This window comes from Mustela nigripes, chromosome 2 (assembly GCF_022355385.1).
Source record: "Mustela nigripes isolate SB6536 chromosome 2, MUSNIG.SB6536, whole genome shotgun sequence".
Classification (NCBI taxonomy): domain Eukaryota; kingdom Metazoa; phylum Chordata; class Mammalia; order Carnivora; family Mustelidae; genus Mustela; species Mustela nigripes.
In genome coordinates, this window is record NC_081558.1 from 206655017 (window position 1) to 206678314 (window position 23298).

General features: G+C 37.0%; 1 protein-coding gene across 3 annotated transcripts in view; it reads right to left on the reverse strand.

Annotated features, from left to right (window-relative positions):
- SCAF4 (SR-related CTD associated factor 4) overlaps positions 1-23298 on the reverse strand; it is a 70573-nt gene that overhangs the window by 22910 nt on the left and 24365 nt on the right. For all 3 annotated transcript variants that reach the window (XM_059392252.1, XM_059392251.1, XM_059392249.1), the window contains exons 4-16: positions 22774-22935; positions 21528-21663; positions 21059-21198; positions 20268-20444; positions 15716-15888; positions 14864-14972; positions 13219-13383; positions 12576-12661; positions 11706-11896; positions 10439-10539; positions 9906-10019; positions 8446-8602; positions 7082-7239 (exon numbers count right to left, since the gene is read on the reverse strand). In XM_059392252.1, the coding sequence (XP_059248235.1) occupies positions 7082-7239; positions 8446-8602; positions 9906-10019; positions 10439-10539; positions 11706-11896; positions 12576-12661; positions 13219-13383; positions 14864-14972; positions 15716-15888; positions 20268-20444; positions 21059-21198; positions 21528-21663; positions 22774-22935 (1869 nt within the window). The remainder of the gene's footprint in view (positions 1-7081; positions 7240-8445; positions 8603-9905; positions 10020-10438; positions 10540-11705; positions 11897-12575; positions 12662-13218; positions 13384-14863; positions 14973-15715; positions 15889-20267; positions 20445-21058; positions 21199-21527; positions 21664-22773; positions 22936-23298) is intronic.

Genomic DNA, 23298 nt, shown 5'->3' on the forward strand with positions numbered 1-23298 from the left:
AGTTTTTTCTTTCTTTAAAATTTTGGGATACAGTTTCTTCCAACAGACCAAAATACACTCTAAATGTAGTGTATGGCTTTGTTCTAGTCTCCTGCCTGATCACATTCTCTTTCTTTAAAAAAAAAATTTTTTTTAAAAAACCAATTTCTTACGAATTCTTTTTTTTAAATCTTTTTAAATTTTCATCTTTACAATCATATTCTGTCCCTTCATTGTATTTACCCTTATTTTTGTATATATATAAGTTCCTCTTTCTTTAAAATTTTGGGAGGTAGTTTCTCCTAAAAGACCAAATTCTAGAGTGTGGCTCTGGTCCATTCACCAGCCTGATGATATTCTTTTTTTTTTTTTTTTTTTTAAACTGGGCAGTTTCTTTTCTTTCTTTCTTTTTCTTTTTTTTAAAAGATTTTATTTATTTATCTGACAGAGAGAGATCACAGGCAGGCAAAAAGGCAGGCACAGAGAGAGGAGGAAGCAGGCTCTCTGCAGAGCAGAGAGCATGATGTGGGGCTCAATCTCAGGACCCCGGGATTATGACCTGAGCCGAGGCAGAGGCTTTAACCCACTGAGCCACCCAGGTGCCCCCAGCCTGATCCTAATTTTATTCTTTTTTAAAAATTCCCTTTTCTTTTCGTTGCCACCCACGCTCCCGCCCCTGATTTTGGGCCTCTTCTGATTTGTTTAGTGTATATTTTTTCTAGGGTCACTGTTACACTTTTTGCATTTTCTTCTCTCATTCATCTGTTCTTCTCTGGACAAAATGGAAAAACTTACCTCAAAAAAAGAACAAGAGCCAGTACTGACTGCCACAGACCAAATAAGAAGTGGGAACTACAATTCAGAATGACAATTATAAAGATACTAGCTGGGCTTGAAAAAAGCATAGCAAATACTAGAGAATCCCTTTCTGGAGAAATAAGAAAACTAAAATCTACCAAATCGAAATCCAAAGGCTATTAATGATGTGTAATCAAAAAAGGAGGCTCTAACTGCTAAGATAAATGAGGCAGAAGAATTAGTGATATAAAAGACTAAACGATGGAGAATAAAGTTGAGAAAAAGATAAATGGCTACTGGATCACAAGGGGAGAATCTGAGAGATAAATAATACCGTAAGATTAAACAATATTAGAATAACTGGGATCCCAGAAGAAGAAAGAGAGAGAGGGGAAGAGGGTAGGCATCGAATCCAGGAGACACAGAGAATCCCCCATCAAAACAGGTCAACACCCCAACATCTAATAGTAAAATTTACAAGTCTCAGAGACAAAGAGAAAATCAAAAGTAGCTCAGCAGAAGATGTCTGTAACCAACAATGGTAGAAACATTAGATTGGCAGCAGACCTATACACAGAGACCCGGTAAGCCAGAAAGGACTGGCATGATATATTCAGAGTCCTAAACAAGAAAAACATGCAGCCAAAAACACTATATCCAGCTAGGCTGTCACTGAAAATCGAAGGAGAGATAAAAAGCCTCCTCAACAAAAACTAAAAGAACTTGCAAATACTAAACCAACCCTACAGGAAATACTGGAAGGGAACTTCTAAGCAAAGAGAGAGCCTAAAAGTAAGATAGACCAGAAAGGAACAGAGACAATATACATTAAAAGTCACCTTACAGGCAATACAATGGCACTAAATTCATACCTTTCAACAGGTACCATGAACGTGAATGAGCTAAATGCCCCCATCAAAAGAAACAGTGTTAGACTGGATAAAACAAGACCTGGCAATATGCTGTCTGCCAGAGACTCATTTTAGACCCAAAGACACCTCCAGATTTAAAGTGAGGGGGTGGGAAGCCATTTACCATGTTAATGGACATCAAAAGAAAGCTGAGGTGGCAATCCTTGTATTAGATGAATTAGATTTTAAATCAAAGAGCATAATAAAGAGATGAAAAAGAACACTATGTCATAATTAAAGGGTCTATCAACAAGAAGATCTAAAAATTTTAAATATCTATGCCCTTAACAAGGGGGCAGCCAATTATAAAACCCAACTAATAACAGAATCAAAAAAACACATCAACAATAATACAATAATAGTAGGGGACTTTAACACCCCCCCACTGAAATGGACAGATCATCCAAGCAGAAGATCAACAAGAAAATAAATGTTTTATTTTTATTTATTTTTAAAAGATTTTATTTCTTTATTTGACAAACAGATCACAAGTAGGCAGAGAGGCAGGCAGGAAACAGGCTCCCTGCTGAGCAGAGAGCCTGATGCGGGGGCTCAATCCCAGGACCCTGGGATCATGGCCCGAGCCAAAGGCAGAGGTTTAACCCACTGAACTACCCAGGTGCCCCGGAAATAAATGTTATAAATGACACACTGGACAAGATGGATTTCTGATATATTCAGAACATTCCACTCCCAAAGGAAGAGAACACACATTTTTCTCTTGTGCACGTGGAACATTCTCCAGAATAGATCATATACTGGGTCACAAATCAGGTCTCAATTGGTACCAAAAGACTGGAATCATTCCCTGCATATTCTAAGGCCACAATACTTTGAAACTAGAGCTCAATTACAAGAGAAAAGGTGGAAAGAACTCAAATACATGGACACTAATGAGCATCCTACTAAAGAATGAATGGGTCAACCAGGAAATTAAGAAAGAATTAAAAAAAAAAAAAAACAAGGAAACAAATGAAAGTGGAAACACAACTGTTCAAAATCTTTGGGAGGCAGCAAAGGTGGTCCTAAGAGGAAAGTATATAGTAATACAAACCTTACTCAAGAAACAAGGTCTCAAATACACAACAAACCCTACACCTAAAGGAGCCGGAGAAAGAACAGCAAGTAAAGCGTAAAACCAACAGGAGAAATAAAAAAGACGAGAGCAGAAATCAATGAAATAGAAACCAAAGTAACAGTAGAACAGATTGACAAAACTAGGAGGTGGTTCTTTAAAAGAATTAGGAAGATTGATAAACCGCTGGCCAGACTTATCAAAAACAGAAGACAAAAGACCCAAATTAATAAAATCATGAATGAAAGAGGAGATCACAACCAACACGGAAGAAATACAAACAATTATAAGAACATGTAATGAGCAACTAATGCCAACAAATTAGACAATCTGGAAGAAATGAATACATTCCTAGAGATATATAAACTACCAAAACTGAACCAGGAAGAAATAGAAAACCTGAACAGACCCATAACCAATAAGGAGATTGAAGCAGTCATCAAAAATCTCAATAAACAAGAGCCCAGGGCCAGATGGCTTCCCAGGGGAATTCTACCAAACATTTATAGAAGAATTAATACCTATTCTCCCAAAACTGTTCCAAAATATAGAAATGGAAGGACGACTTCCAAACTAATGAGGCCAACAAAACACTGAACCCCAAACCAAAAAGACCCTATCAAAAAGGAGAATTACAGACAATATCCCTGATGAATATGGATGCAAAAATTCTCACCAAAATACTAGCCAACAGGACCCAACAGTACATTAAAAGGATAAGTCACCACAACAAAGTGGGATTTTTTTCCTGGGCTACAAGGTTGGTTCAACATTCACGGCAATCAATTAATGTGATACAATACATTATAAAATAAAAAGAACCATATGATACTCTCAGTAGATGCAGAAAAAGCATTTGACAAAGTACAGCATCCTCTTATCAAAACTCTTCACAGTGTAGGGAGAGGGTACATACCTCAATATCATAAAAGCCATCTATGAAAAATCCTCAGCAAGTATCATTCTCATTGGGGAAAAACTGAGCTTTTCCCCTAAGTCAGGAACACAGCAAGGATGTCCACCATCACCACTGCTATTCAACATAGTACGAGAAGTCCTAGCCTAGGCAATCAGACAACAAAAAGAAATAAAAGGCATCCTAACAGGCAAAGATGAAGTCAAACTCTCACTCTTTGCTGATGATATACTTTATGCGAAAAACCCAAAAGACTCCACCGCAAAACTGCTAGAACTCATACAGGAATTCAGTAAAGTGTCAGGATAGAAAATCAACACACAGAAATCAGTTGCCATTTCTATATACCAATAAGACAGAGAAATTAAAGGAGTCAATCCCATTTACAATTGCACCCCAAACCGTAAGATACCTAGGGATAAATCTAACCAAAGAGGCAAAGAATCTGTACTCAGAAAACTACAGAATACTCATAAAAGAAATTGAGGAAAACACAAAGGAAGGGAAAAATGTTCCATGCTCACGGATTGGAAGAACAAATACTGTGAAAACATCTATGCCACCTAGAGCAATCTATTACACATTTAAGGCAATTGCTATCAAAACACCATCAACTTTTTTCAAAGAAATGGAACAAATAATCCTAAAACTTATATGAAATCAGAAAAGACCCTGAATAGCCAGAGGAATGTTGAGAAAGAAAGCCAAAGCTGGGGGCATCACAATTCTGGACTTCAAGCTCTATTACAAAGCTGTGATCATCAAGACAGCATGGTACTGTCACAAAAACAGACACATAGATCAATGGAACAAAACAGAGAATTCAGAAATCATAGACCTGTATCGCTGAAACAAATAATATATTATATGTTAATTTAAAAAAAAAAGGCTAGGTGGTAGTTTTTTGATAGTTCAGATTTATCTGACTTAATGTGAACAACTGAAAAAGGCACAGGAAACACGCTGAGTAGTTAATATACATTATGTCACAACAATATGCTCAACTAATCTTCGACAAAACAGGAAAGAATATCTAATGGGAAAAAGAAAGTCTCTTCAACAAATGGTGTTGGGAAAATTGGACAGCCACATGCAGAAGAATGAAACTGGACCATTTCCTTACACCACACACAAAAATAGACTCAAAATGGATGAAAGACCTAAATTTGAGACAGGAATCCATCAAAATCCTTGAGGAGAACACAGGCAGCAACCTCCTAGACCTCAGCAACTTCTTCCTAGAAACACTGCTTAAGGCAAGGCCAGCAAGGGCAAAAATGCAATATTGGAACTACATCAAGATAAAAAGCTTCTGCACAGCAGAGGAAACAGTCAACAAAACACAAAAGACAACCAACAAAATGGGAGAAAATATTTGTAAATGATGTATCAGATAAAGGGTTAGTATTCAAAATCTTTAAGGAACTTAGCCAAACTCAACACCCAAGGAACAAATAATCCAATCAAGAAATAGGCAGAATACACGAACAGACACATTTAAAAAAAAAGATTTTATTTATTTGAAAGACAGAGATCACAAGCAGGCAGAGAGGCAGGCAGAGAGAGGGGGGGAAGCAGACTCCCCGATGAGCTGGGACCCCGATGCGGGGCTCGATCCCAGGACCCCAAGATCATGACCCGAGCCGAAGGCAGAGTCTTTAGCCCACTGAGCCACCCAGGCACCCCACAAACAGACATTTTTGTAAAGAAGACATCCAAATGTCCAACAGACACATGAAAAAGTGCTCAACATCACTCAGCATCAGGGAAATACAAAGCCACCGTGCGATACCGCCTCACACCAATCAGAATGACTAAAATTAGTTAGGTCAGAAAATGACAGGTGCTGGTGAGGATGCAGAGAAAGGGGAACTCTCATACTGTTGGTGGGAATGCAAGCTGGTGTAGTCACTCTGGAAAACAGTATGGAAGTTCCTCAAAAAGTTGAATATAGCGCTACGCTATGATCCAGGAATTGCAATACTGGTATTTACCCTTGAAGTACAAATGTAGTGATCTAAGGGCACATGTGCACCCCAACATTAATAGCGGCAATGTCCACAATAGCCGAACTATGGAAAGAGCCTAGATGTCCAGCAACAAATGAACAGATAAAGAAGATGTGGTGTGTATATACATACATACACACACTCACACGCACACACACAGGAATGTTATGTAGCCATCAAAACCCACCCCCCCAAATTTTGCCATTTGTGAGGAGGTAGATGGAACTAGAGGGTATTATGTATGCTAAGCGAGTAAGTCAATCAGACAAAGATAATTATCATATGATCTCACTGACAGAAGGAATTTGAGAACAAGACAGAGGATCATAGGGGAAGGGAGGGAAAAATGAGAAAAAACAAAAACAGAGAGGGAGACAAACCATGAGACACTCAATCTCAGGAAACAATCTGAGGGTTACCAGAGGGGAGAGGGGTGAGAGGAATAGGGTGGCTGGGTGACGGACTTTGGGAAGGGTATGCACTATGATGAGCACTGTGAATTGTGTTAAGACTAATGAATCATAGACCTGTATCGCTGAAACAAATAATATATTATATGTTAATTTAAAAAAAAAAGGCTAGGTGGTAGTTTTTTGATAGTTCAGATTTATCTGACTTAATGTGAACAACTGAAAAAGGCACAGGAAACACGCTGAGTAGTTAATATACATTATGTCATTTAATTCTCAAAACAACTCTGACCTAGGAAGAACACCAGAGCCAAAGCCAAGAAAGGGAATTTGCACACTTACAGATAGGAAATGAAAGCTTAAATTAGGTGCTTTGCCCAAAGTTACATTGTGAAGAACAAATAATGGAGCTGGAATTCAAACTACGTTCTGTTAGAATCCAGATTCTCTCCTCTGAAGTAATGTACTGAGTGACCAGGCAGCAGACATTTAAGAATATGCTTTCATTTTAAGTGGACCTCAATTTATTAAATAACTGATCCATTGAAAAATGTCACGATAGCACCACACAAAATGAAAATTGAGAAACCCTCTTTCCCTCAAAACAGCTTGTTGGGATATATACTTTAAGTTCCCTCAGATCATGAAGTCTCCAAAGAATGAAGATCCAATAAAGGAAGACAAGAGGAAACAGAATGTAAAATGCTTTTAGGTTTGGATCTCAAGCCTGAAACATTATAAAAAGACATTTAATAATCTAGACAGGTGTCAGGCAATATGAGTTTACTTTGATTTTGTTGGTGTTTATGGAGAATGTATTAGAGTTTATAAAAAGTAGGTCCGACTTACCAAAATAGGAGTATGAACATCTATGGATTCATTCATGTCTTTGAACACTAATCTAGACATACATCTAAATAAATGAGATTTAGAAAGGTTTATCTTTCAGACACAAGTTTAAGCAATGCTCCAAATATTCTTACCTGTGGAGGTGGCACTGTTATAGGTGCGGGGACAGGAATAGGAGGGACAGGCACTGGTAAAGGTTTAGGTATGGGTGATACTGGTTCTGTATGTGAAGTTTCTGCCCCTCCATTTTGAGCAACTTCATTTTCATGCTTTTTGGGGATTCCTTTCCAATCTATAAGAATTAAAGAAATTTAACAATATAAGTTTGCCATTTTCAGTTTATAGCTTTAAATATAGAAATCATTTTTAAAATGCTGATTATACAAAAAACCCAGCAGTATGATTATTAAGGAAATGCCTATGCTAATCTTATAAATATTAAGCGAATAAACAATAACAAACATGCAAAAGAATGCCAATTGTGTCTCAGACACAGTTCTAAGTAATATGTATTAATTCAGTGAATTCTCATAACCACCTGTAAGTAGGCCCCATTATTATTCCCATTTTATAAATGAGAAAAACAATTTGGAAATTAAGGAAAACAAGGTCAAATACTGCTAAATGGCAGAGGCGGGATTCAACATACACACATTTGGCTATACGGTCTATGTTCTTGACCATAATAGCGTACTGTCTGGAGTAAAGGTCCCAGGAGGGAGGAGCAAGATTCTTTCTACCCGGACCAGAATGCCTGGCACACAGTCATGCCCTGATACCTATTTGCCTGAACAGAAACCTAGCTCTACCCTCAAGTGAAGGCACCATACACTGTGGGAAACAAGGTCAAGGTATGGGAATGGCCCAACGTGGTTTCACCTCTTTTTGGCTTTCAAACCAACTCTACTTGCTTCAAACTCCTTTAATCACTCACTCCTATTTTGCCACAGCACCCTGCACTCCACCTTGTCCAACTATCTAGCAATCTCCAGCTCATGCCCACATCTGAGGCTATTTCACCCAGTGTAATCCTATTGTTAACCTGGCATTTTTAATGCTCATCGCACAGGTAATTCTACCTCCTTGTCTGATATGTTTATTACGACTGTTTCTCTGGACATTTAAATGTTTTCAAAGAAATTATTATAAAGCACTGGATTAAAACAATACCAGTAATGTTCAGTTTAAGACTCATTTGATCCATTAGATTTTCACAGTGAAAAATTCCATTTTGATCTACTTATACTGTAATTAATAATTTAACCCCACAATGAGTATTATTTCATTTATGTCTGAATCTGTCCCACTAAACAGAAGTTGCCTTAAGAGTAAAGACCACATCTGTCTTATCTACCACCTTTTCCTCAGTTTATTACGGATTAACACATATAGGGTACTTGAAAAATCTCAAAAATCAGTTCCTACTGTGAAAAAACATTTTTCATATGTACAGTCAAGAAAACAGATGAATTTTAAAAGAAATTAAATACTGTTTTACCTGGATTAAGTGTATCACTGTCCAACATTCCTCCTTCACAAAAACTCTCCAGTTCTTCAGGCTTGACTTTGTCCCACGGAATATAAGTAACACCCAGTTCTACATCCCAATACTGCTTATAATCTGCCTTTATTCCTTTGTTTAAAGCCCACGCAATCTGTATCACCATTAGTCAAAGTATAAAAAGAAAGAAAAGGAAAAGAAGGTCAATTTTGAGGATTAACTGTTTCTCGAATTTCTAGTCACTCAGACTTGGGGGCAAAAGGGAAATAATCTGGCCTTGCTATCCCCAGATTTCAATTTGATGGCAGGAAACTGGTTAACCTTTTCTCCCACTTTATGCAAATTTAACTGGCATTGCCTCCTTATCCGCTCTTTGAACCACTCACTTCTCAATTTAGCCAACATAAAACTCAGAGAAAAGGAAAACAATGTTTAGCAGGGAAGGCTGAATGAAGTTCCTTGCACAGGGACCACTTTCAAAGTCTTGGGTACCTTGGAATTATTCCACATTAGACAAAATCCTTTTGCAGTGCAGTCAAAGGGTAGACTGTTATGACACTAAGGAAATGCTGACTCTGGCCCCTTACGGGAAGAATATCCATGTACCTACATCTTTTCCTCTTTGTTGAAATTTTTTTTTTTAAAGATTTTTGTTTATGTATTTGACAGAGATCACAAGTAGGCAGAGAGAGAGTCTCTAGAGAGAGAGAGGGAAGCAGGCTTCCTACTGAGCAGAGAGTCTGATGAGGGGCTCGATCCCAGGATGCTGGAATCATGACTGAGCCGAAGGCAGAGGCTTTAACCCACCAAGCCACCCAGGTGCCCCGACTATTGATTATTTTTAATAGTCAGTATTCTAAGGATGAGATAGCAAACTTTAAAAATGTGTAAAATTCAGAGGCACCTGGATAGCTCATTCGGAAGACCATGTAAATCTTGATCTTGGGGTCTTAAGTTCGAGCCCCATGTTGGGTGTCGAGGTTACTAGAATAAAACTTTTTTTTTTTTAAAAAGATTTTATTTGTCAGAGAGAGAAAAAACAGAAGCGGGGAGTGGCAGCAGAGGGAGAAGCAGGCTCCCCACCAAGGAAGGAGCCCAATGCGGGACCTGGGCCAAAGGCAGACATTTAACAGACTGAAGGCCACCCAGGTGCTCAAAATAAGTAAAACTTTAAAAAAAATTTTTTTTAAATGTATAATATTTAGAAAAATATTTTAAAAATGTATAAAATCCAAAATATCTTGAATAACAAAATGAAATTATATTTAAAGCACCAATTAATTAAAAATACCTTGATGAATTCCACATAAACCTAACATTGAAAATGTTATGTTAATATTTAGGAGATAAGCTATATATAGGAAATGCTTCAGTGTCCAAAATTAGTTTTTAAAAAGCCAAGTAATGTTATGTGTTAAAATTTTTAAAAAATGAACTACAAGGTATAAAAACTGTACCTTTATGGATTTCTGGTTTACTTTATAGTTTCCTCGGCTCAGTTTCTGCAGGGCACGATAGGCATCTTGCCTATGAACCATAACAATATAGGCACAACCTCTGGGAGGAATCATCTGCTCCAAAATATTTAATAAAATAAAATAAAAGAGCAACAAAATTAAATAAATACTAAATAACCAATTCCAACAACCCCAACTCCCCTGACCCCTACCCATCCCATGAAGCCAGGTTCTATAATCTGAGATTAAGGTATCATAAACTGGCAATTCAAGTTTGGTCTCAGCTGCCAGTTTATAATGAACTTATAGTTCTCCAAGCTTTGTTAATATAGATTTTTGTAGAAAAGGGTTTCAAATTAAACTTGGCTTATCTAAGAACTGTGGTTAAATGCAGAGAGTGCTAAACTGGACTTAACACTTAACACTAGCCACATCCACAAAGCTGGGCAAATTTTAACTTGGGTCTCAGGTCCTTAATTTCCTATGACATTAATCACACCTGTCCATCATTACATAATTTAATAAACACTCACATTAATTGATTCAATTGGACCGAACTCTTCTAAGAGACTGGCAACATCTTGTTGAGTAGTCCTTTTGTCCAGCTGTCCCACCCAGAGTGTAGTACTACAAACTTAAAATAAAATTATCATCATAAAAATACACGTATTTTCATAATGAGCAGCACTGTACTTTTTTACAATAAAAAGAAAATCGTTATAAAAAGATGCACAAGTCACATGATACTGTAAGATTAAGTAACAAATCCCATACACATCCAAAAATATCCTAGAAAACTGTGGTAGTACTTCCAGAAATGGAATAGGATAGCTGAACAACGTAAGAGTTGAAAAAAATCTGGCCCTTTTGTGGGCAGGTCTAAACTGGGGCCAGAGATACAATAACTGGTCCAAGGCCACCCTTGGCAAGTGAGTAGCAGAAGACCCAATCCTAACTCTCTCGATCAATAAACAGTCCACCTGTCTCTTCCTGACTGTTGAGTATACACGAATGGTTTTTCTCTTATGTTGTATCCTAGGTAATATCTCCCAATCAAAAGCTCTACATATGCCCTACTTGTAGTATAAATAAAAATTTCAATAGTAACTACAAACTTATACCATAAATGTGTCCAGCATACCTTATTAAACATATTTTAAATACATGATGAAATTCAAGAGATAATGCAAGCTAATACATTCTGTAAACTGTAAAACCTCTCCATGTATAGAAGCACTAGTTCATTGGCTTCTATTTCATACATTAAATTCAAGACATGCTATCACTTTATTCTTCATCACTATTAGCTGGGTTCACTCCTTACTGCTGCTTTACAGCTAGTTTATTTTTTAATTGTGTTATATGAGTCACCATACAGTACATCATTAGTTTTTGATGCAGTGTTCCAAGATTCATTGTTTATGTATAACACCCAGTGCTCCATGCAATCTGTGCCCTCAATACCCACCACTGGGCTCATCCATCTCCCTACCCCCCTCCCCACTAAAACCCTCAGTTTGTTTCCCAGAGTCCACAGTCTCTCATGGTTCTCTCCCCCTCCGATTCCCCCTCGCTTCACTTTTCCCTTCTTTCTCCTAATGTCCTCTGTGTTATTCCTTATGTTTAACACATCAAAACAAAGTCAAGGGTATATGCCAAAGCACAAACAAAAAAGAGAAAATAAAGCATGTCACTATAATAATATGTCGAAAATAAAATATGTCGCTAATAGTTATGAAACATTTTATACCCAAGATACACAAAAAATAATGCAAGAAGTCTGAATATAAGTTGATTTACCACTCGCAGTTTCTGGTTTGATTTGGGGAAGGCCTTTTTGTCGGCGTTCTCTTTCTTTTTCTCTGTCTCGCCTTTCTTGGGACCGAGATCTAGGAGAATGTCGGCGTCTATCTCTGGACCGAGATCGAGAACGTCGATGGCGGGACCTTCGAGATCTAGAGCCAGATCGAGATCGCCTTCTTTTTGGTGACCTAACATTTTCATGAGGGGGAGAATGGATAGAATACAGAGAAAGAACTGAAAACGTAAGTAGGTATTAATCTGAAAAAGAAAAAATATAACTAGGTAGTTTAATCTTTAGACGTGTAATAATTCAAAAGCAGAGAATTCATTTTTAAAAAGTTTAATATGTTGCAAGTTAGAAAGCATGCACATATTTTAAATCAGATAAATAAGGCTGCTAGCTTATAAAAAATTCTCTCATCTTTGGTAACTTGATACTATACTAAATTATGTGCCTGGGAGTGTAAGAAGCTGGCATCACTGAGACAGACTGCTGCTACTGGTATCTATCTTCTCAGTTAACTTCTTTTCTGCAGCAAATAAAAATGTTATCTGTTTATAGTATTGTTTATTACCGTTCCACTTTTGTTGGCTGATCAACTTGTAAAGGAACTGTGAATACAGAATACAGAATTCCTATCATTCTATGCATATATGCATGTAGGCACTGGAGCAACTCCAGGGGAAAAGCACGGGTAAGATGACAGGTCTTAGTTTTCACATCACTACTTCTGCTCCCACTCTACACAGACATACAAATACACTAACTGTTACTTTATTAATGTTGTATATCTAAAAATAATCCAGTTTGATTTTAATTTGTCTCCTAAGACACACAGGATTGGAAAAATATTTTCTATCGATTACCTGGATGCTGACCTAGATCTTGACTTTCTGTTATCAGACATGTGCCGCTTAACCTCTTGAATACAAGGCTGTTCGACTTCCATTTCCTTTAAAAACCAATAAAAACAAAAAGAACTAAAACAACCACCCATCATTAAATGAGAGAAATGGAAATTATAAAGGCAAGAAGACAAAATCTAAAAAATGCTAAATTACAAATCCTTTGCCTCGACAGTTTTATTCTGGTTGAATACTTGACACCACATTACTAGTTTAATAATTTACTAACTAGTTTAATAATGACTGTCCATCAGTGAGAGAAAAAAGTTTTTGTATGGTTTACAAGATTAGAAGAAACACTTCTCTACTTCTGGAAATTCATATAGGTTACATATAATTTTATTAAACCATTGATTACAGTGGTAAACTAGGCATTCTAGTTAAGCATTCTGGACTCTGACTCAATCCTCACAGAATTCTACGGAAATTGGTTATTACTATGTCCACTTTCCAGATGAAAAGCTTTAGGCACAGAAAGGGTGAATATGTGCCCAAAGAAGTCTTTCTTCACATTCAAAAATGAAGATAACAAAGCAAACAGGCAGGAATCTGCACATAAGTCAAAGCAACCACAAAGATAACCAATCGGAGAATAAAGTTTTACCTGATGTGCCTTCTGTGTTAGTGGTTCACTCTGTGCCTGAAAAGAAGCTTGGAAAGGCTGTTGCACAGGTGGAGTTGGAGGAATCACAGACTGAGCCATGGGAGGAAATGGAGGTGTAGGAAGAAGGCCAAATCCTGGCATCTGTCCATTAGGAGGAAGTGGAACCTTTTTTTTTTAAAGAAAGCACGTGAGTAGATTTTAAGTAAAAGCTACCTAAAATAATTTGGAAAGTCCTTAGTTACTTGATGTAAAACTAAAATATCTTCAGGCAATTTTGATCAAGCAAAAACCGTGTAGTGACATACAATAACGATTAACAATTTCCCTAAGTGTAGTATTTATCTGAAGAATTTACATCACGTATATAGGTTAAAAATTCTAGAACTCATTTTTAAAATTATGAATACAAAGGCTTGACTTCATATATTTAAAGACATAATTTCATTTATAAGAGGAACAATGTGACTGAATAAACTTAAAATTCAGAGAGGTACTGTACTGCAATCTGTCTCCCTTCCACCTCAAAGGCAATTAAGTCAATTGAGAGGGAGAGTAGCTATAGCACTGATGTACAGGTTCACTTTTTAAAAATTTACTCCAAGGGGAATTTCAATAAACATCCCTACTTTTAGGGTTCAAAAAGATCATATTATTAATGAGAGTAAACCACAACGTAACGTATGTCTGCATGTGCCATTCCAATATGGACAATATTAAAAGTATAATTATAGGGGCTCCTGGGTGGTTCAGTTGGTTTCAGTTGGTTAAGTATCTGCTTTTGGCTTAGGTCATGATCCCACAGTTCTAGGATCAAGGCCCACATCAGGTTTCCTGCTCAGTGGAAAGTCTGCTTCTCCTTCTCCCTCCTCTCTGCTTGTGCTCTCTTGCTCTCTCAAAATAATAAAATCTTTTAAAAAGCACAGTATCAATTTCCTACTAGCAAATTACAGAATGGATCAAACACGATACACATAAGAACATGAACATACTCTTCAGAGTATTTCTCAGAACCCTTTCTAAACCAAGGATACGAAGTAGTACTTCCCAAGGCTGGTTATAAAACAGAATCTGTACATTAAAAAAAAATAAATACAGATTCTTTAGATTTGACTTTAGCATTAGATCCCTACCTCTGTCATTTAGCTGTGCAGTCAAGTTTAGGAAACTCTGAATAAAGGATTTGCTAAAATAAGCCCAATAATAGCAAACCCCTACGAACTTCTTGCAATTTTCCAGAGTTCCTTTCACTGCAGATTTCAAACTACACTCCTGAATGTGGAGAGCTAAAAACCCTCTAAAGCATCTCAAACATCTAACTCCCAAAAAAGATCCTCACAAGGGAAAAAGCTACACCATTAAGCAGGTCAGGTACCTAAAACAGAGCTATAATCTCTCTCTAAATGGTTTTAACAAAACTACCTGTTATTAAATTATAAGCATGTAATATTTAGTATGCTTGTTTTAATTAAAGTTTTTTATAAATAATAACTCAAGTCAATCTCCTGCACAACAGCTCTGACTGCGGCTGCAGTACTACTTAGCCAAGCACACAGCTAACTAACAGTGGGCTGGGAGGGGTAATCCGTATGCTCTAATGAACAGATCCTCACATATTAAAACTCAGTGGCAAGAAAAATGTGTATACCTGATGATGCACTGGGTCCTGCTGCATCGTCATCATTCGAGGCTGAAACTGATCCATAGTCTGATGCTGTGTGTATGCTGGCTGCTGCATGCCATCTCCAGGAAACCCACTAAAAAAATAGGAGCTATCTTCATTTTGTCCATTCAAAAACACGTAAGATTCTAAGCCACATTTATACTCAGAGACATTAAGAATGCTGTTCAGGAGTCATTAATAATTAACATCTTGGGGGTGGGAGGTTGGGGTACCAGGTGGTGGGTATTATAGAGGGCACGGATTGCATGGAGCACTGGGTGTGGTGAAAAAATAATGAATACTGTTATGCTGAAAATGAATTTAATTAAAAAAAATTAACATCTTACTGAATCATGTACTTGCCTACATTAATTTACACATCGAGCATTATTCCCAATGTAAACGCCATTTTTAACTATAAATCTGATAGCATCTCCTCCCCATTCAAAAGAAAACCCAAGTATCATTTTAAAAAACAATGACTATATGAAAAATGACTTTGCTACTGAAGTTATAGTTGACCCTTGAAAACATGGGTTTCAATTATGTGAGTCCACTACAGTTTTTGGCTACAGAACAGTACTGTAAACATATTTTCCTGTTTTTCCTCTAGCTTACTTTATTCGAAGAACACAGTGTGTGTACAGGTTTGGCTTCCAGTGAAGAGTAGGCTATGTAAAGTTTTGGGGGGAGGCAAGTTATAATGCAGACTTTAGACTCTGGGCAGGTTGGCACCCCTACCTAATCACCATGCTGTGCCAACGATCAATTGCACTTGTCTTATGCCTGATTACGATTCCCAACTCTACCCATGGAGGAGCGTAGGAAAGAACTTACAAGGGTGCCTGTGGAGGGGAAGCGGCAGGTGCGGGGGCCGGCGTGGTAGCGGAGGGTGCGGGAGGCGCAACAGCCATGGCAGGTGGAGCGGTGGCAGCGGTGGCACCATCTTCCTTCTTGGATTCCTCCACAGCCTCTGGCTCATCATCATAATCAAATCTATCGAGTAGCTTCTGGAATAGGTACATCAATATTCCATTTTAAAATTGGGATTGGAAAAAAAAATAATAAAGTTGGGCTGGGATACACTAGACAAAAGACTTGATAAAAAACAACAGATATCTCCTATCACCTATGATCCCAGCACAGTAATGTACTATCTCATGTTTCCACTCGCCCCTTAGCACCCTGGTTCACAGACAAACCAATGCCACACAAATGTCATCTGAAAAAGAATTTTTTTTTAAAGATTTTATTTATTTATTTGACAGACAGAGATCACAAGTAGGCAGAGAGGCAGACAGAGAGAGAGGGAAGCAGACTCCCTGCCAAGCAAAGAGCCCGATGTAGGACTCAATCCCAGGATCCTGAGATCATGACCTGAGCCGAAGGCAGTGGCTTAACCTACTGAGCCACCCAGGCGCCCCAAGATTTTATTTATTTATTTGACAGGCAGAGATCACAAGTAGGCAGAGAGAGAGGGAGAAGCAGGCTCCCTGCTGAGCAGAGAGCCCAATGCGGGGCTTGATCCCAGGACCTTGGGATCACGACCTGAGCCGAAGGCAGAGGCTTCAACCCACTGAGCCATCCAGGCACCCCTGAAAAATAATTTTTTACTGTTTTTCTTCACCAATTATAAATGCAGTGTTTTCTGATTATTTTCTATACACTTATTTTATAGTTAATTTAGCAATATAAATATTAAAATATTCACACACTAAAAACGTTTGGAACTTTGCACACATGAAAATGGGTGTACATTTTCAGTTAACTGTAAAATGTACTAAGACCGTCTTATCCAACCACTATAAATCCGTAAAGAAAAATGTCCATATGCTGCTTGCTCAAAAACATACTAATATGACAAAGAAAAAAGAGAATGGCACAGACACGGCCATGAAGAATTTACTCCCTGGGCACCAACTTCTTCCTTAAAACTTCAGAGCTCATGTCAGAGTACCAGAAACATGGAAGGAAGGAAGGAAGGAAACAAGCAAGCTAGCTCAACACGTCACAAGATCACATGTCTAGAAGAGCCATTTAAAAATAAGATGACATTTGTTCAGAAAGGAAGGAAGGTAACATCACAAACACCTACTCCTACCACCATCTACTGTTTACATATCTATGTATGATACTTCATCCATCACAAGAGGCCTGCAATGTACACATAGCTTAGATATAATTTCTTCTTTTTATAGACAAGGAATCTAAGACCCAGGTGATTAAGAAACATTACTCAGACCACAGAGCCACCAAATAGTAGAACTAGGATGTGGACACTGCTCTTTTTGACTTCAAATCTCCCAATCTCTGGCATTCAAACAAGCAGTCTTTTCCCTCAAGCTGTGCCCATTCTGGTCATGGATTTTCAACCTCAAATTCCTAAACTTGTGTTGTTCTGTGGTAAGTTCTGCCTAGAAATTATGGTTCTAGTTTACTGGATAAGAGATTTCTGAATTGGGAAAGGAAGTCCCCTTCTTGGATAACATTGTTTCTTTGTAATGCCAGGCCATGTCATTAAAAGTTCTTACAGTGGGCGCCTGGGTGGCTCGGTTGGTTAAGCGGTTAACGTCTGCCTTTGGCTCAAGTCATGATCCCATTGGGCCCCACATCAGGCTCCCTGCTCAGCGGAGAGCCTGCTTCTCCCTCTGTCTCCCTCTGCCTCCTGCTCTGCCTACTTGTGCATGCTCTCTGTCAAATAAATAAATAAAATCTTAAAAAAAAATTCTTATAGTAACTGAGTGATCGAATTACAACCCAGACACCTTGTTGTCTTACACACATTAGCATATCATCTAACCCTCAAAGCAGCAAAGCCTACACACTGCCGTCACTTTTACAGTGCTGCACAATGAATACTTAAGTGACTCAGCATCAAGACAGAGTCAATGATGGGAGTCAAAATTAAAACTCAGGTCTAGACTATCTACAAAAAACAAAACTTCTGGCCTTTACTGTTTTTCACACATAGACATGTTCTTCAAAGTTTTAAGATTTAAAGCTATTGCTTTGAAAATGATTTGAAAAAATTAAAACTAAGATTCAAAGACATTTTTGTTGCTTTTTAGGAAAGTGAAGATCTGTGAAGCAGCTGAAGCTGTTCTACTAGCTTAAAACAGACCTTTTAGTCAATGGAAAATCACAGAATTTCTTTTTCTGAACTTCATGTAACTGACAAACACTGACCAGCCAAACCACTTGACAAACAAAGGACTCCATCAGCATTACTATTATTCAGTATTTTTTGAAATCCCAGCCACCAGTACAATAAGAAAAAGAAATAGGCATACATATTGAAGAGGAGAAGTCAAATTTAGCACCTACCCAGAAATCTGAGAACCAACTAAAAAACTAAGTGTTTAGTATTATGAACATTTAAAAGATAAAAGAAACAAACAGGAAAAATGACTAAACATCTTGGAAATAAATGATGTAATAAATGTAAAAGACTTGTATGAAAACGGATTTTAATAAATGGATATTCTGTGTAAAGCTCTTGGTACTTCTTAAATTAACTTATAAATTCTAAAATTTATGTTAAAGTTCATCTTGAAAAGTATGATGTGATGGTTAATTTTATCAATTCCATGCCCAGTTGTTTGATCAAATATTCATCTAAATGTTCCTGTGAAGGTCTTTTAAAAATGTGATTAGTATTTAAATTAATAGAATTTGAATAAAGAAATACCCTCCATAATATGGGTGGGCCTCAACCACTCAGTGAAGGCTTTAGAAGTAAGAACTTTGGTTTCCCCAAGAAGGAATTCTCAAGACAGCAACATAAAAACCTTGCTCTGTAGAATTCAGACTCAGAACTGCAACATTAACTCTTGCCTAAATTTCCAGCCTGCCTTCTGCCCTACAAATTTCAAATTTGCCAGCCTCCGCAACTGTGTCAAACAATTCCTTACAAATTAACCAATCTGTCCCTCTCTCACTTTGCATGTGTGTGGGTATGAGTGTAATACTTGGAAATGAAATAATCTAGTACAGAAGCTGCAAGTAGTTAAACTGTTATGATGCAGAAATAATATTAGGAGGACACAACAGAGTTCAAATGCCCAGAAACAGACACAGAAACAAATGAGAATTCAATGTATGACAAAAATAGGGAGGGAGAATTGGCTACTTCCAAAAAGTTCAAGATACAACTATCTTGAACCATATTCTAAAATAGGTTCCAGATGGAAGGAAGAGACGAACATAAAACTACGAAAAGAAAATATAAAATTAAAAAAATATATGAGTGGAGAGTTTTCTTAAACTCTGAAAAAACATACACAAACCTGTTCCAAGCAGGTAATTGCTTCCCTTTTCACTTTAGAACTTCCTGTATTGTGTTTTTTCCCTATAAGCATGCACTCTTTTTCGACTTCAAATTTTATCCAAACTTCTTTTAGTGAGTTTGTTCATAAATCATGAAGATATAATGACAACTAGTATTTACCAAATGGATTCTTAATTTGGACTACCAGCAATAAAATTATGTCTTAAAATTAAAATCTGGAAAGAATAAAACATTTTACAGATGATTAAGCTAAAAGATTTCACTTAGTTCTAGGGTTTTCAAACATTTGTATTTTTGGCAGTGAGACCAAAAAAATGAAATTTTATATAGTCATAAACCCAATAAACAGACAAGACATAAAACAGGTAAGACAGAGTTGTCTAGGCTGACATTTCCGCGGAAGCTCTGAGCTCTATGAATCCAGCACATCTCTATCCTTAGTTGCAGCTCCTTAAACATGCCTCCAACAGAGCAGCTGGAAGACACTGAATCAAGGAAACTCTCAAGTTATATACGGTAAGTTCTAAGAGCAAAAAGCAAAAGGCAACCTCAGTCTCTGTCAACAGGGGGAATGGCTAAACTGTGAGGTGCACGTGTAATGAATACTCACAGTAGGCATTCAGTAAAAATGTAGACCTAAATCTAAACCTTCAAAATGACAAGAGAATTAAGATCAAGACAAGTTAAAAACTGTGTGCGTATATATTTATATATTATGCATAAAACATGCATATATTATATATTATAATATACATACATACTATGACCCAATAAAGAAAAACCTATCCACAGGAAATTAGTTCAGAAGAGACATACAGCAAAAACTTACAGTAGTTATCTCTAAGTACAGGGGTTAATGGTGAAAGTTCTCCTGTTGACTTTCCTACTTCCAATTTACTTAAAATTTTTGCACTGAGTATATAGTACACACTTACAGCCAGGAAAAATAATCAGTGTTTTGCTGTCAAGGAGGGGTGGAAATCCTTTAAGCCACAAAACAACAAAATGAACAATCCAGAGGGAAAGAGAGAAGTAACTTCCATATGCTAAATTGAGTGGTATGAACAGTCAAGGTAGGTTATGTAAGAGAAGAATGCCTACCTTGTCAAATGCAGTTTTTTGCTCAGGTGGGGGGAAAACAGCTTTTTGTTCAGGCGGCTGTGCAGGAGCGGTCTTTAACTGAGCTGTGATAGCCTGGACCTGAGCCATCACGGCATTGTCAATGGCCGGCGACTGCGGTTTTGGAGGCTGTTGAAAAGTCTGAAGGATCTGCTGAAGCTTAAAGAATGGGAGAACTGATAAACCACATAACAAAGTATAATCACAGTATCAAAGGTTGATTTACTGGAAAAAAAAAAAATCTTAAAGGTAACTCAAAACAGCACAGGTACAAAGTAAACTGGAAAAAGAATACACCTTTTAGTAAAGGTTAAGTCTGTTGTAAATACCAGGGACACAATGTGTGTCATTTAAGGTTAAACATGTATGCTGATACCCCAACAGGCAGAAAACAACAGTCAAAAAGAGAAAATACACTGAACTGTGAACAAGGTGAAGAAATGTTTCTAGGAAAATGTAAAAAGTATCTCCAACCCCAAAAGAATTTTGAAGTCAGTCTGAAATGCTAAAACCATGAGCAACAATACCAACCAGCCAGCAGTTCTGAAGTTCTCTCCGCAGGGCTCTGCTACTGCTCAGCACACAGCTCCCTTATTTCTCACCTGCCCCTCACTGCCCATTATCCCTATGCTGTTACCTGCCTTGTAAGTGCTTTTCTAGGTGAAAAGGAGAAATATTTCCTCCCTTGAACATGTTCATTAGTTAGGAATGGAAAATAAAAACTGAAAATAGTACCTAACTGCATGGAATTTAATCTTGAGATGGTAGTTTACCTGTTGACCTTGAGTTGTCTGAAACAGTTGGGCCACAGCTGCAAAAGCATCAGAGCTAGGCAGCTGTGGTACAGTTGGTACAGAGTTTGTAGTGGCTTGGGGCGGTTCAGAAGAAACTTTAACTGGAGGTGGAGGTGAACCTAAAAAAGAAAAGGCCATGAAGACCGGCAAAAACTTTTATCTTCAAATTTTCCTTTTTAAACTCCATTAGCTTTTTTACTGAACACTGCATTTAGTTTAACATACAGGAAAAATAAAGATCATGGTACTAGATCTGTACTATAGCAAATACATGAAAGAGCTTATTTTTATTAGAAATAAGAACTGTGAAAAGAAAACCATTCCTTCCAAGATGTAAATTCAAAAGTCTTTGTTATGGAAAAATTCCACCAATATAATCAGACCACAAACTTCTCATGTACAAGTTATACAAGTATTTTTCTAAGTTGACAGATATACTTGGCCATACCTTCATTATTAGTAACATTTTCTGCTACTGGGGCGGCATTACTGGTTCCTGCAGCCATGTCCAAAAGAGGCTGAATAATTTCAATTTTGAATACTCCATTTTTTTGCCAAAGGTTCAGCACACGAACTATTTTACTCTGTTACGTGCAATAAAACATGAATATACAATAAATATTTTCACAAATAATGTATTATACCTCTAAAAAAGAAAGAAATCTCTAAGCTAATAATTCCATACTAAGTCTGTTTCCTAAATAAAAAAAATGTATCTTTAGAATTACCACCTGGTTAAAACTACCCTAATCAGCCTTTCTTCAGTAGTATAAACTAAAAAGCAAGGGGGAAAAAGAAACAGAAAAAAATATAAGCTAGATAATAAAAACAAACATGATAAAAAAATCTACCTCAGGCTTTCATTGTATTTATGATTACAAAGAAAAACCGTCACTGACAAAAAGAAGTAATTATCTTAGAAAAAGTAAATGAAGTGAAGAAGAATTTCTTCAGGATGATTTTAACCGTTAAAATATTTAAGAAAATGGCCTTTAACCGATAGCTAAGTCATTTTATGGCCCAGTAAATATAATGGCAATCGAGAGAAGATGTGCTATTCATGGGAAAAATAACTCTTATGTCCTACTCAGGAAATGATTTTTTTGTCTTGTATATTTTTTTCCATTAAGAACATTCGTCTAAGAATATAAATAGAGAATCCACAACACCCAAATTTATACAGTGTTCACTGTAAATGTCTTCATTCTTCTGAGTGGATTTAGCAGTGTATTTCTCCCACCTGCTGGGAGTCCAGTTATCATGTCTATAATATTCTTTCTTCTACCCTTTTTATAGTACATAGTAAAGTCAGCTGTAAAAATGAGGAATTAAATACTGTAGTCTGATTGCTAATGAATACCATTTATGCTCCAGCCTCTCAAAATGCTAGGAAAAGCCATCAATTATTGGTCCCTTCTTTCTGCAATAAGCAACAATATGAGATAAATACTGACTTTTTCTATGGCAGAATTTATCACTGAACTACAAGTCAATATTTCCAACTCCCTTTTCAACAGTACAACATTCCAGAAGAATTTCACAAGAAAATACATAAACATGAGATGGCCACAAGAGAAAACACTGGGTTTTATTTCAAGTTCACATATAATTCTCTTTCAAATATATAATATACATTTTCATACATTTAAATATAGAAATAATACAAGTTTTAATTTAAAAATTATTAACTATACCTTATCTTCAGATGGACAAAGATATAAATATTGGAATGTGGCGGTTATGTTTTTAGAGAATCTTGGCCCAAAAACATCTTTATCAGTTCCAAACTGATGACGAGACTGTCGCACAATTGAGTCAATTACATATAATCCTGGAACCTTGTATTCTGGTTTACACTACAAAGATAAAGATGCAAAGTTAATACAAGAAAAGCAAAATCACAATTTGATGCCAAATAATCTCTCTTTTATGTGGATAAACTCTGTGTATCCAATGACTGTTTCTATTTAGAAACTGTTTGAGTGTTTGGTTCTTTTACTGGCTAGCTTGTCAAATTTCCCACAGGCCTGTACAGAACTACCAATTCTCCTGACTCTCCAGATCCCCAATATTTTACTTTCCTCTGATCCCTCTCTCCCCCAACAATTTCCCAAAATCAACATTACTTTTACCAATCCCTAAGCCACTTCCACACAAATCCACTTATGATACTTTCTAACTCCCAATTCATCCTGCTTAAAAAAATAATTTCTTACCTC